This window comes from Antedon mediterranea, chromosome 2 (genome assembly GCF_964355755.1).
Source record: "Antedon mediterranea chromosome 2, ecAntMedi1.1, whole genome shotgun sequence".
NCBI lineage: Eukaryota > Metazoa > Echinodermata > Crinoidea > Comatulida > Antedonidae > Antedon > Antedon mediterranea.
In genome coordinates, this window is record NC_092671.1 from 12,589,779 (window position 1) to 12,607,425 (window position 17,647).

Consider the following 17,647-nt stretch of genomic DNA (forward strand, 5'->3'; position numbering starts at 1 on the left):
CATTACAGCAAACAACAAAGCTCCACAATTAACCTCACATATGAATGATGTTGAGGTAGAAGAAGGCTGCCCTATAGAGATACAATGTCATGCTGTTAGTAAAACAGGTAACGTTGTTTTAAAGTGTCATCTTGTTTTTATATTGTCCACATCTGTAGTCTTCGCTTTTAACCACTTCTTTTCTTGTGTTGATGTTTGTAAAAATAGTGTTTTCTGTAGATTTTTGTCAATTTTACTTAATAATTCCTTATATATTTTTGTCTGTCTTTTTATTTCTCTTTAATTTAAATGTATTATTAACACATTTATTTAAATTTTTACCTTTACTGTTTTTTTAAATCTTTATTTTTGACCTGTTATTAGTATACACTTTTGGTTTAAAATAAATCTAAATGTGCTGATTGGATGGTCTCTTGATACACTTCCTAATTTAGATTTTTTTTAATATTGAAAATTTGAAAAGTAAAATGTTTATTACAAAATCAATAGTAGTTTACTATTAGTTTAGTAGACGTTTTAAACTTTTTATATAAACAATGAAATACACAGGTATTGTGTGGGTGTTCTAATATTGTCCTACACTCTGTTTGCCTACTTACACAGAGTCCTTTGTTTTCTGGTAAAAATCTTTCAACCCTGACTTCCTCATTATTTATTATTACACCATGACAATGCCATTGACAGAATGGGACCAGGACCAAATAAATGATTGTATTGTGATGAAAAAATGTTTAAATATCATCAAAATAGATATGTTCACAAACTGTGAAAAGCAATTACTTAAGCATTGCATTTAATAGAGGGTTTTTTGTCCATTTAGGCGGATTATTTTCTTTAAAAATGTCAATGAACTGCTATTTCTCATTCCCTAACAAATATGTATGAGAACTTGTGCTGCATCTGGATTTGGCAGCCTTAGGAATATTAACATTTCATGGAGTTTATTGTGAGATAACTATATATTTAGTTAGTGAGTTAATATAAAATATTAATATTAAGACTTTTTAAATTATCAATAACATTGAGCCAGAGATGCTTTTTTTTAAACTATAAAAAATATATTGCAATTTTGGTAACATGCTTCTTTTCTAAATCTAATTCAAATTCAACAAACATTTATTTCATCAAATGCCATGCAAATATTATACAGAGCATAAAAAATTGGGACCAACCTAAATATAATATATTCTTTAACATCACTCTCTGTTAAAGCCATCTTTCTGTCTGTTTTTATACCACAAGCCATTCTATTACAATATTAATTTTTACTTTCAGAGCCTATTGTAACCTGGTTTTTAGATAAAGCTATCATCAAGCCATCAAAGTATTTCCAAATGTTTTATGAAGACGGAATCGCAAAACTTTACATCAATGAGGTTTTCCCTGAAGACGAAGGACTGTACTCATGTGAAGTTAGAAACGATTTTGGAAAGGTCGCTAGTAGTGCGAGATTGCGTGTTAAAGGTATGTTTTATGATGCAGAATACTACCCTTCATGAACATTTTGTATATACATTACATGGAGGAAAACATGGTGTGTGAATTGCATGTAATGATGTGCAAATCTTGCACACTTGAGAATGATTGAATTATTGCGTAATGAAGCAGTGAAAAGGTTCACTCTTCCCTATTTAGTCCTCATATTTATTCAATTGTTAATTGTATTGGTTTCTTATTTATACACTACTAAATTTTAATCTCATCAAATAGTTTTGGTAAACAAAATGAAACATTTTACAGGGTGGTAAAATGGAATATTCTATTATTTTAAAGGTGTGTTTCAAAGACTGAGTCCAAATGAATATGTCACTCACAAAACTTTAACCAAATGTTTTTGGAATAAAGAACAATTTATTTAAAAGGAAACACACAATTTATTTAAATGTGGACATTCTTCCAATACAAATAAGTTTTTTCTTTCTTTTATTCAAATCAGATAATAAATACTAAATTGTCAGGTTGTCATACAGCAATTACAATTTTGTTACTACCATCACATTCCACTGCCTATAAAAAGCACAAAATAACTTAAATGTAATCACATCATGCGTGACTCGTATGTTCTATTTAATACGTCTCTGTATTTTGTACCTCAATAGTTGCCTTATTCTTAAAACAAACCGTCCTATTAATGGTGCTTAGTTGTAACTTTGACAGTGTTTAGAAATTAATAGATTTATAAACTTCTAACTCTTAAAAAATTACATCAACATGTCATTTTTAAAACAGTTGGAAGTTTAGTTTTACAGATTCTACATATAACCTATATTTAACCATATATCTATTATAAAGTTATATAATTTCAAAAGGAGACATTTATATATAGAACATATGTGTGCATGACACACACTGCCTAATATCACCTTAATGTTAAAACTATTTATTACAATCAAACCATGCTGCAATTTAAATAATATCCACTTTTGTATGTTCAGTTTGTGATAATTATTTTATACGTCATATTAAGTACTATTTTTTGTTGAAGATAAACATACAATTTAAAGTAGTAATTTCCGTTTTATGCTCAAACAATTTTGTGAAAAAGATTTCTGGGAGTAAATTTGAAGGTTAAGACTGAGGTGGTCATAGTAACATTTTTATATATTTTAAGTATTAGTCATAGTGCAATTAGGTAATTATGTGCTCACTTTTAGATTTAATATATTTAAGATTTATTATAGTTTAATTTATAGTGAATTTAATTTATTTGAAGTGCAACATTTTCATGTAATGGCAAGTGATTTGAATACCAAATATGAAGTGAATTTTCTTAAATTTACAACATTAGTAATTAGTAACTTTAAATGTATGTATAAAAAGATCTTGCAAAACTATTCTATTGTATTAGCAGTAATTTTTAAATGAAAATCATTTTTTTTTTAGATTAAAAAAAATTGGTACATATATATTCATAATATACCCGGTTGACACATACAATAATCAACACTATCAAACTAGTTTGACAAAAAAGTGTGATGTGCCCAAATATGGTAGTGATATGACATCATCATGTCTATATGGGTACATCACATTTTGTCAGTTACAGTTTTATAGTGTAGACAGAGCTTTACATATTGGTTTGAATGTGAAAGTTTTTTGTGTTACATCCTCAGTTGAACCTGTAAATATCAATGTAACACAGTGATATATGCGCATACCTTTCTACTGAGTTTTTACGAAAATGTTAATATTATCATGGGTGATACCTATGTAACAATTCACCAGGGAATTTGTTTTGGATGTGCTAACAATGTAGATTTATTACAGCAAATGCAATAGAATAATGTTGACATGATCCTCAATTCATGTTCATGGTGCTTGTCCGTCTTTCATATGATTTTGTGTAATTCTTTAAGTAAATACTTTAAATATTTAATAGCATTCTAAATTGGCAGTAAGTAGATTGGTCACATAAAGTAAACTAGCATATTACATTGCTAGGCTAACATTTATCACTGTATAATGACATTAATGACTAATTAAAATGTAGATTGTTTTGCAACTGCAATGCTTGTCCTTGGTATCCTTCAAGTTTCAATAACTTATTAACAAAATTGTGCACATAGCTGAAATATTTATAATCCCAAAATGTTGATTCAACTAATTTGGTAGTTGAGTTAGATTGGATGCTACCTATGAAAAATACATTTCATAGTGGAATAATTTAATATTAGTTATCTAATTGTTGTTAGTGCACAGTGTTGTTATCACAGGTCACAGATCATTCAGCACATCAGGCAAAAACTTCACATGTGATGAGTCTTGTGAACGCTACACCATCAGGTATTTTGATTGGTTACTGTATGTTTTCATGTACACAAAATTTATGTGTAATGTTTAATGTGTAGAAAATTTATTGACGCCGATGGTTGAATGTTTCGCAAGCATCATTACAGATCACATGGGTTACTTGCCTCCGAGCTGCTTTTTGTCATTCATTTCTTCAATTGAAATGTATGATAAAGATAAGACCATTTATAATCATTGCAGTTACATTAAAATCTGCCATTTTCAATTTGGCATTTAAATTATGACCTTTGGACAAATTTTAATGGTTTTTGCCTTGTCCTATTTCAGTTGAAGAAATAATTTCAGCAGCTGAGGAGGCTGTGCCCCCTAAGTTTGTTCAGAAGATCTCAAATGTTGATGTAATTGAGGGGAATCCCGCACGCTTTGACTGCAAAATTGTTGGTACACCACAACCCGAAGTCACATGGTATAAGGACAGATCTGAGATTACAAACACGGCTGACTACCGTGTTGTTAATCGCTCAGATGGAACCAGTTCTTTGATCATTAGAGAGACTTTTTCAGAGGATATAGGTCACTATAGTGTAAAGGCTGTTAACACGGCAGGAAGCAACATATGTGATGCGCAACTAACAGTTCAAGGTAAGTTGGTATTTTAATTGCTTACATTTTTATTTGCCTTTTAATATAAAGTATTAGTGCTATAGGTTAATAAGTTTGAGAAGAGCCATCCAAAAGATGGACAAAAGGATAGAGAAGTGTACTCTATGGAGTGTTACACACCAAGGGTAGAATTTCAACAGAATCAATAGAAAATATAGGCATTTGTATTCAAAAGCATGTGAACTGTAACACTTGTATAGTTCATCATTTTGGCAGTTGGAAATAAATGAAAAATATCAATAAAAGCAGGTGTAATTTCTAATTTAAACTGGTGTATATAGGAAAGTTATTGCAGTATAATTTAGTTTTAGTATATTTTTTATTTTTCCAATATATTTTCAATATTTTAAAAATGATATTAATGTCGGGAGTCTAGTATTTTAAACTAAAAACATGCAAAAAATGATTAGTTTAAAATGTGTGTTGTGATGTGAATAACAATAACTTATAAAATAAATAGTTTTGTGTTGAATGCATGCATGGAATATTTTTTTAAATTAGATGTCTTCTTGCTGTTTCTATATACAACTGTATTATTACATATATACAATAATATGATCTGTATTATTGTATATGAGTAATGAACTGTGTCAAAACTAATCTACCTACAGGTACTGATAGCTTAGATAAAGCATTAGAGTGCAATCTAGTATTTTGAACTGTACTGCTGCAGGTTACTGCAAGAAAAACTTCTCAAAAAAGATGAATATTATCTATATTAAAAATAAATACTAAACATTACTATTACAAACTTTTGTATTACATGAAAATGTATTATCTACAAAAATACTAATATTTTATTATTTCCATGAATTTGTTTTTATCAGAGGTTTTCTCTGTCACAAAATTTATATTGAGATGTTTACACAGCTTAATTATGCCTAGCACTGACATATTGTAACCATCATCCCATCGTAAACCTACCATTATATTATATTAAAGTAAATTACTAGAAAAATACTCATATTTTATCATTTCCATGGATATAGATTATGATTAGAGGTGGGAAATTCTTTCAAAATTTGTTTCGAGACGTCTACCCAGCTTAATTATGAATATTACTGGAATAAGAAGCTACATTGTAACCATTTTAGTACTTGCCACCAATCCTAAACCTCTACCAACCTTTGCATTCAAAGCATGATAGTGTGCATTAACTAGTACTTTATGGAGTCTATTAATTGTGTATTTTGTAGAAAAATAGTATTTTATAATTCTAAAGCATGGACGTATGGATCTTACCGGATATTAATTTTTAATAATACCAAAGCATGGATGTGTGAATCTTACAGAAACATTAGTGTTATATTATTCGAAGTGTGATGAAATAACCAACGATACCTCCCAGAAAAAAAATAAATATGTGCATGGCACTAACAACAAATTTATCGTGATTAATGATACTCATTGCACAAATGTAAGTTGTCACTAATTATTTATTTGATAGTTTTAGTAAAGGCTTATGTAGAATTTAATCTAACACTTTTTTAAAAGTTAAATTTATTTAGTATGTGTGAATGTTGTTATTTTTGGTAGATTTTGAAGTGAGAGCTTATACTAGAATTTATTTGCTAACAAATTATGTCTGGATTATCCAGTACAAAAATTGTGAATATAAATGATACTATAGTAGTTAGCTTTAGTATTAATAGCATGGTAATAGACGTTTGAGACAAAAAAGTTTAATGCATCTTGCATAAATCAATTTCATGAACATTTTTACATTATTAGACATTCCTATAATAGATTCATTGTACTAGAAAAAGTTCTATTATATATTACTGTTATATATTTTACTATATATATTTGTTGTAAGTATATGTTAAACATAATTATAATCATAAATGCTTTTTACAGCTGAATTGAATGCTCAAGTTCCTGGTTTAATGAGCTTCAGTGAGTCTTATGGTGGAGATGTCAGTGGTGCATACAGTGCAGGTGACCTGGACTCTGATGTCGACATTGATCTTGATGACATTCTTCCGTATGACGGAAGAACAGTCACAGTGTATCCAACCACATTTGAACCTACAGTTCCAAAAACTATCGAGACAAGTCAAGAAGCTGTACCACTGTCTTGGCCAACGGGTGACCGTAGGCTAGATAGTGATGTTGTAGATAAACAACCAATTAAAGTTGCACAAGATATTATTACTAAAAGCACAAAAAGAGTTACAACAACCACATTGACAAAAACAAAGGATGATGCGGATTATGTTCCAAAAGTAGATCAAGCAGAGTTGAGAACACCACCTGCATTCACAAAATTCATCAATCACTGCCGTCTTTATGAAGGGGATGAGGCAAGGTTTGATGTTGCTGTTATTGGAGATCCAACTCCTGACATCAAGTGGTTCAGAAATGGTATTCAAATTGAAGACTCTCCTGAATTTCATGTTAGAGTGGCCATTGATGGATCTAGTTGTCTTGTCATTCCAAGAGCACAGATTACGGATTCTGGCCAGATTACTTGTCGTGCAGAGAACAGTGCCGGTGTTGCTTCATGCACTGCCAAACTCATTGTTGAAGGTATATTTTTTCCCCAACATTGATTCAAAATAGCTTCACTTCACCTATGTGAGAATGATTTTAAAAATATAATTCTCAATTAGTGCAGTAAAAATGCATGCAGTACATGAGCCCCTAGTATGATTAATTCTAAAATTTTGTCTGAAAAATCTTAATCCACTAAGTAAACTTCAGATACATTCAGGTACTATAATATCTATAAATAGTTAGTGAATGATTCCATGTTCTATTGAAACTTTTCTTTGCAGTATTACCCAGTGATATTGAGCAAAAGATGCATTCTTCTTTGCTAGTTGCTCCAGAGGAGTACACTTCTGATATTGAAATTCTTCTTGAACCTCGAACCAAAATAACACCTCCAACATTTACCTCATACATGAGTAATCAAGACATGCCTGTAGGTAGTACAGTTTCATTCAAATGTAGTGTATCTGGCTACCCAAGGCCTACTGTTAGATGGTTTAAGGTAAGTTGTAGGATTTTAATATGAGATTGCCATAGTACGCTTGTTGACAATGTTTAATGAATACTTGCCAATATAGAATTTGACTTTTTTAATATAATATTTTGATAGTGAATGGCAGTTTTATTATATGAGAGTTCGGTTTTCTTTTTCAGAATGGAAGTGAGCTGAGACCAGCTGGTCGTGTCCACATTCGTATCACACAGGATGGCTCTTGCATACTTAAAATAAAAATGATCCAACCAACTGATGCTGCCAAATATATGGTGAAGGCAGCAAATCCTGCTGGTGAGGCAACATGTGTGGCTGATTTACATGTCAAAGGTCAGTTTAACTTTCTCACTAATGTAATGCAGTTAGCCCTATCCTTATGTTGAATTAAAAAACAACCTAAACTAAATACAGAAATGTAATTTATCTTTGGATAGTTGTTCATTGATTATTGAAGGACTCAATTTAATTATGTTGAAGACAAATACTTATTTTATTTGGTTTTTAGTTGATACAGCTTCTTACGATAGTGATTTAAGTGAGGCCAGACAAGAAATGAAGGTGCATATCCTTCAAGACAGACTTCAACCACATCCTGGATTTGTACATCGTACAACAGAAAGAAGTCAACCTGATGTTGTTACACAGCAGGTAATCACAAGAGAAGGATCTGATACAGAGGAATTTCAACGTATTAGAAAGAAAACTACAACAACCACAACAACAACTGTGACTGAAACAGTAACAGAGGAAGAATCTGCAACTGAAGATCTTCCAAGACAAGTTGTCCGACCTCTGACCTTTCAACCTATAGCGTATACACAACCACCAATTAATATTAAATTGTCTTTTGAGGGTATGCCTCATGGTTATGTTCCTCTGCCTTATGGTGAACCGATGCCAGAACCTCCAAAATTTGTACAGCTCCTCCATGATACTGTTGCAACAGAGGGTGATTCTGTTCAGCTTGAATGCTTTGTATCTGGAAGTCCACCTCTTAGAATCTGGTGGTACAAAGGCCAAACACCGATTACTAACTCTTCAGATTTTCAGTACATTATACAAGAGAACCGTATCTTGTTGGTTATAAAAGAAGTCTTGCTTCATGATGAAGGAGAGTATACTTGTCGTGCTGAGAACAGTTATGGCACTGCTACTTGTAGTACAAGCCTTAAAGTTGTAGGTATGTAATGCACGTTTTTCTAATCTTGATATTAAGTTAAAAAAAAAAAAATTGTTTTAATCTTACATTTTTTACGAACAACCTAACAAAAAGCAATAATAATTTTGATGTTCTATTCTATTAATGAAACATTCTAATGGTCATTTAATGCAGCTACTTAATGAATAAAAATGATATTAATAATTACATTTCAGCATCAAGGTCTGACATAAGTGAAGATATTTCTGGACAAGAAGCATATCGCAAGACATCGTCTAAAACCACTGCAACTACTGAAGAGATACTGACTAGTGACTTTGAGAAACAAGAGCGTGTTAAACCACCAAGGTTCCTAAATGAGCTACTTGATATTGAAGTTACAGAGGGAAGTACTGCTAAGTTTGATGCTAAAGTGACTGGCTATCCCATGCCATTGATAAAGTGGTATAGCGATGGTTTAGAGATCCAAGCAGGTGGTAGATACACAATTCAATATGATGATTTCGGTCATTGCTCTCTCACTATTTATGACCTTAAGCGTGAAGACTCTGCTGACATTGAGTGTAGAGCAATTAATATTGCTGGAGAAGAGGCTTCAAGCTATGCAGACCTAATAGTAAAGCCAACACAAGTGAAAGAGAAAAAACCAAAAAGAAAACGCAAAGAAACGAGTATTATCATTGGTCATGGAGAGAAACCCAGATTTATTAAACAAGTTGCACCATGTGAGGTACAGAAAGGCGAAAAGGTACAATTTTTGTGCCAGGTTTGTGGCAATCCTGAACCAAAAGTGATGTGGTTTAAAGATGGTAGACCAATTGTGAGTAGTTCAAATGTTAGTGTGACTGAAAGCAATAATGGATATTGCTCTTTGACCATTCATCAAGTTGAAGAACTTAATGAAGGAGAATATATGTGTAAGGCAGTAAATGAGCTTGGGAAAGCTATTTGCTATGCCGATTTGACAGTAGATGTATCCGTCAAATCAGATGAATTTGAAATTACAGTGGATGATATACTAGAGTCAATGCCAGACTTAGAAGTAGAAACAAGTGAATCCACATCGTTAAGATCAGTGACCAAAGTTCTCATTCCAGTCGAGCCAAAGAAAACAGTTTCAACTCAAGAAAAAGTTGTTGAAGATGTAAATGTTTTAAAAGAAGAAATAGTTGTAGATCATGTTCCTCCAGCTGATACAGAACCTGAATTTCATGTTCAAGAATCAGTGTATGTGGAGGAACAATGTAAGCCAAAAATTATTGTGCCTCTACAAGATGACATAGGAGAAATTGGTAAAGACATTACCCTAGAGTGCACAGTATATGGAAAACCCAGGCCAGAAATAAAATGGCTAATGAATGGGGAACCTACACATGGAAATAGATACATTAGCCTCCTTGAATTGGATGGTAGATGTATATTGGTTATTACCATTATTAAAGATGACCATGAAGCAATTTACGAGTGCAGAGCAACAAATATATTAGGAACAACATCTACTAGTTGTGAAATTAGATTACTTGATGCTCAGAAAAAGGTCTTGTCAAAAGGATTTTCTGACAGATTTCAACCAGTTGAATTCCAGGTTAATGTTCCCACAGAAAAGGAAATTGAGACAGTAACCAGACGCCGAGTAACAGAGAGTATCTTTAAACCTGGAACAGTAATGCAACAGAAATCGGTAGCTGAGGTTGAGCCTAAACGTGTTGATTCCAGGCATGTAGAGTTAGAGTTTACATTCCAAGGTAGGCAAGATGCTAATGTTAGTGTGGAAGCTATTCCTGAAGAACCTGTCGATGTGCTTTCTGAAAAATTGTTTGAACAGAAACCTGTTGTTCATAGACAGATTAGTAAAGCTGCAGTGGAACCAGCAAAATATGACTCTAAGCAACCTGAACTTGAATTTACTTTTAATAGAGGGCAGCAAGAAATGATTGGTGAAGTTGTATTTGGTGATTCTATAAATGGAACTACAGAAAGCTTTTCAAGAATTGGTCCTGATGGTGATTCCATTGAGACAATAACAAAAACAACTAAAAAGACTGTAACTGAAACAATTACCACATCACCAACAGATTCAAATATTCCTCAAAGGCAAACATCACTCATTGAACTTGAAAAGAGGCCAGAAACCTTTGAGCCACTTGAATTTACATTTGGTACTAAAGGGGCTGATCAAACTCAAATAAAGCGTGAATTGTCACCTGAGGAAGAATTATTACATTTATCGTCACTTGATTATCAGAAACAACTAATGAAGGAAATAAAACCTCTTTTCGCACCAGAACCAATAAAAATGGAATTCACTCCACCTGAAAAAGTTGAAATTATTCTTCGGCCAGAAGAAATTAGGAAGCTTTCTCCATTAACAATTACTGTTGAACCAGTAAAAAAGACAGAATTTCATGTTGCAAAAGAAGAAGTAATGGAAGGAGAAATGCCAGAAGGTGACTTATCATCAGGTATAGATGAATACATTGACATTGACTTTGATAACATACTAGAAGGTATTGATACTGTTCCAGAGGAACAAATTGTTCAACAGAGCACAGAATGTTCTTTGGAGGAGATGAAATTTGAGGTACGTAAACCTGAAGCTATTGAGCCAGTACAGGAAAATGTTCTTAAAGAAGAACCTCTACCACACTTCGATTTGACTAAACCACAAATAGTTGAACGTAAGCCAGGTATTGAAGAAGTGTATCCAGATTATGAAGCAGATGTCTTCTTTACACCTCCAAGAGTTGTGAGACCTTTAAATGATGTTGAGGTTAATGTTGGAGTAGATGTCCGGTTGGAATGTCAAATAATTGGTAACCCACATCCAACTATAATTTGGCTACGTGATGGAAAAAGAATAAAAAGTGACAGATTCCTTTCCTTGACTGAAAAGGATGGAACCTGTGTTCTCCTTATCAGTCCAGTTTGTGAGGATGATGATGCTGAGTTTGAATGTCATGCTGAAAACTCAGAAGGTTTTGTGTCAACATATGCAGACATAATATTAATGGAGTATGAAACAACTATCACTGATGAATTGCACAAAACGGAAGTGTTGTTTGATACAGAAGATAGATCTTTAAAACCTGTGGAATTACAAATTGAAATGAAACAACCTTCAGAAGTAGAAGGATCCAAGCCAGAAGTAGAAAAACCTAAGCCAGAAGTAGAAGGACCCAAGCCAGGAAAGGCACCAACAGTTTTGGTGCCACTGCAGGATTTAGAAGTTCCACTTGCTGATGATGCAAGGCTTGAATGCCAAATTATTGGGGAACCAATTCCAACAATATCTTGGTTAAGAGATCAGGAACTTATTTCTGGTGAAAGATTTGTAACTTTACAAGAAAAAGATGGTAATTGTCTACTTTTAATTACTCCAGTTACAGAGGATGATGACACAATATTTGAATGCAAAGCAGAAAATCCCTTGGGAATTTCATCAACTTCATGTGAAGTAATTGTGACTGAGGCACATAAAACTGAAATAAGCATGGAAGGAGAACCTCAGAGTTTTCAACCAATTGAATTAATTCTAGAAAAAGAGAGTGAATTAGTTCCAGAGTATGGTGAATATGTAGAAAGGCCAGAATTTGAAGTAACCATTGAACAAGTACCATATACTTCAGAGAAAGGGGTCATTATCGAAACAACTGAGACAACTAAAACTGAAGTTACCATGGAGACACAACCAAAGAGTTTACAACCAATTGAATTAATTTCACAGCCTGAAGTAGAAAAACCTGAATTTGAGATAAGCATTGAACAATTACTACCTACTACAGAGGAATCAGTTGTTTTGCAAACAACAGAGATGGTTAAAACGGAAGTTACCATGGAAAGAGAACCACAGAATTTACAACCAATTGAGATGATTCTGGAAAAGGAGAGTGAGTTAGTTCCAGAGTATGCTGAATATGTAGAAGCTGAAAGGCCAGAGTTTGAAGTAACCATTGAACAAGTACCACCTACTTCTGAGGAAGAGGTTATTTTGAAAACTGAAACAATTAAAACTGAAGTTACCATGGAAAGAGAACCACAGACCTTCCAACCAATTGAATTAATTCTAGAAAAAGAGAGCAAATTAGTTCCAGAGTATGGTGAATATGTAGACATTAAACAACCAGAATTTGAAGAAACCATTGAACAAGTACCATCTACATTAGAGGAAGGGGTTGTTATCAAAACAACTGAAACAATTAAAACTGAAGTTACCATGGAGACACAACCAATGAGTTTACAACCAATTGAATTAATTGTGGAAAGAGAAGGAGAAACTGAAACAACAATAACTGATGAAATGCATAAAACAGATGTGGTGATTGATACAGAAGATAAAACTTTACAACCTGTGGAATTACAAATAGAAATGAAGCAACCTTCACAATTAGAAGAGTTGAAGCCAGAATTGGTTGAAAAACAACCTACAGCAAGGGCGCCAACAGTTTTGGTACCATTGCAAGATGTAGAAGTTCCACTTTCTGATGATGCAAGGCTTGAATGCCAAATTATTGGGGAGCCAATTCCAGCTATAACTTGGTTAAGAGACCAAGAACTCATTTCTGGTGATCGATTTGTAAGTTTACAAGAAAAGGATGGTAATTGTCTACTTTTAATTAGTCCAGTTACAGAGGATGATGACACAATATTTGAATGCAAAGCAGAAAATACTATGGGAATGGCATCAACCTCATGTGAAGTAATTGTGACTGTTGAAACACCTGAAGCACATAAAACTGAAATAATTCTGGAAGAAAAACCTCAAAGTGTTCAACCAATACAGTTAGTTTTGGAAGCAGATGAATTACTTTCAGAGCCCAAAGTGGAAAAACCTGAATTTGAGATAAGTATTGAGCAATTACCAACTACTACAGAGGAAAAGGTTGTTTTGGAAACAAGAGAGACAATTAAAACCGAAGTAACCATTGAAACAGAGCCCCAGAGTGTTCAACCCATTGAGATGATTCTGGAAGCTGAAAAGCCAGAGTTTAAAGGAACCATTGAACAAGTACCACCTATTTCAGAGAAAGAGGTTATTTTGAAAACTGAAACAATTAAAACTGAAGTTACCATCGAAAGAGAACCACAGAGCTTCCAACCAATTGAAATGATTCTGGAAAAGGAGAGTGAGTTAGTTCCAGAGTATGCTGAATATGTAGAAGCTGAAAGGCCAGAATTTGAAGTAACCATTGAACAAGTACCACCTACTTCAGAGAAAGAAGTTATTTTGGAAACAGCTGAAATAATTAAAACTGAAGTCACCATGGAAAGAGAACCACAGAGTTTACAACCAGTTGAATTAATTCTTGAAAAGGAGAGTGAGTTAGTTCCAGAGTATGGTGAATATGTAGAAGCTGAAAGGTCAGAGTTTGAAGTAACCATTGAACAAGTGCCATCTACTTCTGAGGAAGAGGTTGTTTTGGAAAAAACTGAAATAATTAAAACTGAAGTTACACTGGAAACAGAACCTAAGAGCTTCCAACCAATTGAATTAATTCTAGAAAAAGAGAGCGAATTAGTTCCAGAGTATGGTGAATATGTAGAAATTGAACAACCAGAATTTAAAGTACCATCTACGTCAAAGGAAGAGGTTGTTATCAAAACAACTGAAACAATTAAAACTGAAGTTACCATGGAGACACAACCAATGAGTTTACAACCAATTGAATTAATTGTGGAAAAAGAAGGAGGAACTGAAACAACTATAACTGATGAAATGCATAAAACAGATGTGGTGATTGATACAGAAGATAAAACTTTACAACCTGTGGAATTACAAATAGAAATGAAGCAACCTTCACAATTAGAAGAGTTGAAGCCAGAATTGGTTGAAAAACAACCTAAGGGAAAGGCACCAACAGTTTTGGTACCATTGCAAGATATAGAAGTTCCACTTTCTGATGATGCAAGGCTTGAATGCCAAATTATTGGGGAGCCAATTCCAACTATAACTTGGTTAAGAGACCAAGAAATAATTTCTGGTGATCGATTTGTAAGTTTACAAGAAAAGGATGGTAATTGTCTACTTTTAATTAGTCCAGTTACAAAGGATGATGAAACACTATTTGAATGCAAAGCAGAAAATTCTATGGGAATGGCATCAACCTCATGTGAAGTAATTGTGACTGTTGAAACAACTGAAGCACATACAGCTGAAATAGTCCTGGAAGAAGAAACTCAAAGTTTGCAACCAATACAATCAGTTTTGGAAGCAGATGAATTAATTTCAGAGCCCAAAGTGGAAAAACCTGAATTTGAGATAAGTATTGAGCAATTACCAACTACTACAGAGGAAAAGGTTGTTTTGGAAACAAGAGAGAAAATTAAAACCGAAGTAACCATTGAAACAGAGCCCCATAGTTTTCAACCCATTGAGATGATTCTGGAAGCTGAAAAGCCAGAGTTTAAAGGAACCATTGAACAAGTACCACCTATTTCAGAGAAAGAGGTTATTTTGAAAACTGAAACAATTAAAACTGAAGTTACCATCGAAAGAGAACCACAGAGCTTCCAACCAATTGAAATGATTCTGGAAAAGGAGAGTGAGTTAGTTCCAGAGTATGCTGAATATGTAGAAGCTGAAAGGCCAGAATTTGAAGTAGCCATTGAACAAGTACCACCTACTTCAGAGAAAGAAGTTATTTTGGAAACAGCTGAAATAATTAAAACTGAAGTTACCATGGAAAGAGAACCACAGAGTTTACAACCAGTTGAATTAATTCTTGAAAAGGAGAGTGAGTTAGTTCCAGAGTATGGTGAATATGTAGAAGCTGAAAGGTCAGAGTTTGAAGTAACCATTGAACAAGTGCCATCTACTTCTAAGGAAGAGGTTGTTTTGGAAAAAACTGAAATAATTAAAACTGAAGTTACACTGGAAACGGAACCTAAGAGCTTCCAACCAATTGAATTAATTCTAGAAAAAGAGAGCGAATTAGTTCCAGAGTATGGTGAATATGTAGAAATTGAACAACCAGAATTTAAAGTACCATCTACGTCAAAGGAAGAGGTTGTTATCAAAACAACTGAAACAATTAAAACTGAAGTTACCATGGAGACACAACCAATGAGTTTACAACCAATTGAATTAATTGTGGAAAAAGAAGGAGGAACTGAAACAACAATAACTGATGAAATGCATAAAACAGATGTGGTGATTGATACAGAAGATAAAACTTTACAACCTGTGGAATTACAAATAGAAATGAAGCAACCTTCACAATTAGAAGAGTTGAAGCCAGAATTGGTTGAAAAACAACCTAAGGGAAAGGCACCAACAGTTTTGGTACCATTGCAAGATATAGAAGTTCCACTTTCTGATGATGCAAGGCTTGAATGCCAAATTATTGGGGAGCCAATTCCAACTATAACTTGGTTAAGAGACCAAGAAATAATTTCTGGTGGTCGATTTGTAAGTTTACAAGAAAAGGATGGTAATTGTCTACTGTTAATTAGTCCAGTTACAGAGGATGATGAAACACTATTTGAATGCAAAGCAGAAAATTCTATGGGAATGGCATCAACCTCATGTGAAGTAATTGTGACTGTTGAAACAACTGAAGCACATACAGCTGAAATAGTCCTGGAAGAAGAAACTCAAAGTTTGCAACCAATACAATCAGTTTTGGAAGCAGATGAATTACTTTCAGAGCCCAAAGTGGAAAAACCTGAATTTGAGATAAGCATTGAGCAATTACCAACTACTACAGATGTTGTTTTGGAAACAATTAAAACTGAAGTTACCATGGAAAGAGAACCACAGAGTTTACAACCAATTGAGATGATTCTGGAAAAGGAGAGTGAGTTAGTTCCAGAGTATGCTGAATATGTAGAAGCTGAAAGGTCCGAATTTGAAGTAACCATTGAACAAGTACTACCTACTTCAGAGAAAGAGGTTATTTTGGAAACAGCTGAAATAATTAAAACTGAAGTTACCATGGAAAAAGAACCACAGAGTTTACAACCAATTGAATTAATTCTTGAAAAAGAGAGTGAATTAGTTCCAGAGTTTGCTGAATATGTAGAAGCTGAAAAGTCAGAGTTTGAAGAAACCATTGAACAAGTACCACCTATTTCAGAGAAAGAGATTATTTTGAAAACTGAAACAAATAAAACTGAAGTTACCATCGAAAGAGAACCACAGAGTTTACAACCAATTGAATTAATTCTGGAAAAAGATAGTGAATTAGTTTCAGAGCATGGTGAATATGTAGAAACTGAAAAGCCAGAGTTTGAAGTAACAATTGAACAGCTACCACCTACTCCTGAGGAAGAGGTTATTTTGAAAACTGAAACAATTAAAACTGAAGTTACCATCGAAAGAGAACCACAGAGTTTACAACCAATTGAATTAATTCTGGAAAAAGAGAATGAGTTAGTTCCAGAATATGTACCATCTACTCCTGAACAAGATGTAGTTTTGGAAACAACTGAGACAATTAAACCTGAAGTTGCAATTGAAAGAGAACCACAGAGTTTAGAAAAGGAAAGTAAATTGGTACCGGAGTATGGAGATTATGTGGAAGTTAAACAAATCCCAACTGCTTTAGATGAAGAAGTTGCTCATGAAGTAGAAATAGCATTTGAAAAACCAACTCTATTTATCAAAGTAAAGTTATATGACATTGAGGCAGAACCTGGTGATGATGCACGATTAGAATGTCAAATAGTAGGAAAACCTACACCAAATCTAACTTGGAAGAAAGACGGTAAACCATTGGACAAATCTAATTATATATCTTTGTATGAAAAGGATGGTACATGTGTTTTAATCATAACACCATTCTATGAAAAAGATCAAGGAATGTACCAATGTGTTGGAGTAAATCCTGCTGGTAATGTTGTTACTTCAGCATTAGTGAAATGTAAATTGATTAAAGGTAAGATAGTAGAAATTTGATGATGATGTGCTTTGATAATTTTTTTTTATTTATATTTCTAAAAAGTTTTTTTTCCCCAATTAATTTTTTTAATGCTAACATTTGTTTTGTAAATGAATTACTTTTTGCAGTAAAACTGTACATCATTGTATTATAACTTTTATTTGATGTGTATATTTGACGTGATTATTGCAGTGTAACTTTAACATTGCTTTC

At 33.3% G+C, this 17,647-nt stretch overlaps 1 protein-coding gene across 18 annotated transcripts in view; it reads left to right on the forward strand.

The window, feature by feature from the left end:
* The window catches only part of LOC140040437 (uncharacterized), a 159,769-nt gene that overhangs the window by 40,526 nt on the left and 101,596 nt on the right, over window positions 1–17,647 (forward strand). For all 18 annotated transcript variants that reach the window (XM_072086376.1, XM_072086364.1, XM_072086369.1 and 15 more), the window contains 8 exons: window positions 9–107; window positions 1,276–1,464; window positions 4,078–4,392; window positions 6,271–6,942; window positions 7,191–7,408; window positions 7,561–7,729; window positions 7,905–8,579; window positions 8,774–17,431. In XM_072086376.1, coding sequence (XP_071942477.1) covers window positions 9–107; window positions 1,276–1,464; window positions 4,078–4,392; window positions 6,271–6,942; window positions 7,191–7,408; window positions 7,561–7,729; window positions 7,905–8,579; window positions 8,774–17,431 — 10,995 coding nt within the window. The remainder of the gene's footprint in view (window positions 1–8; window positions 108–1,275; window positions 1,465–4,077; window positions 4,393–6,270; window positions 6,943–7,190; window positions 7,409–7,560; window positions 7,730–7,904; window positions 8,580–8,773; window positions 17,432–17,647) is intronic.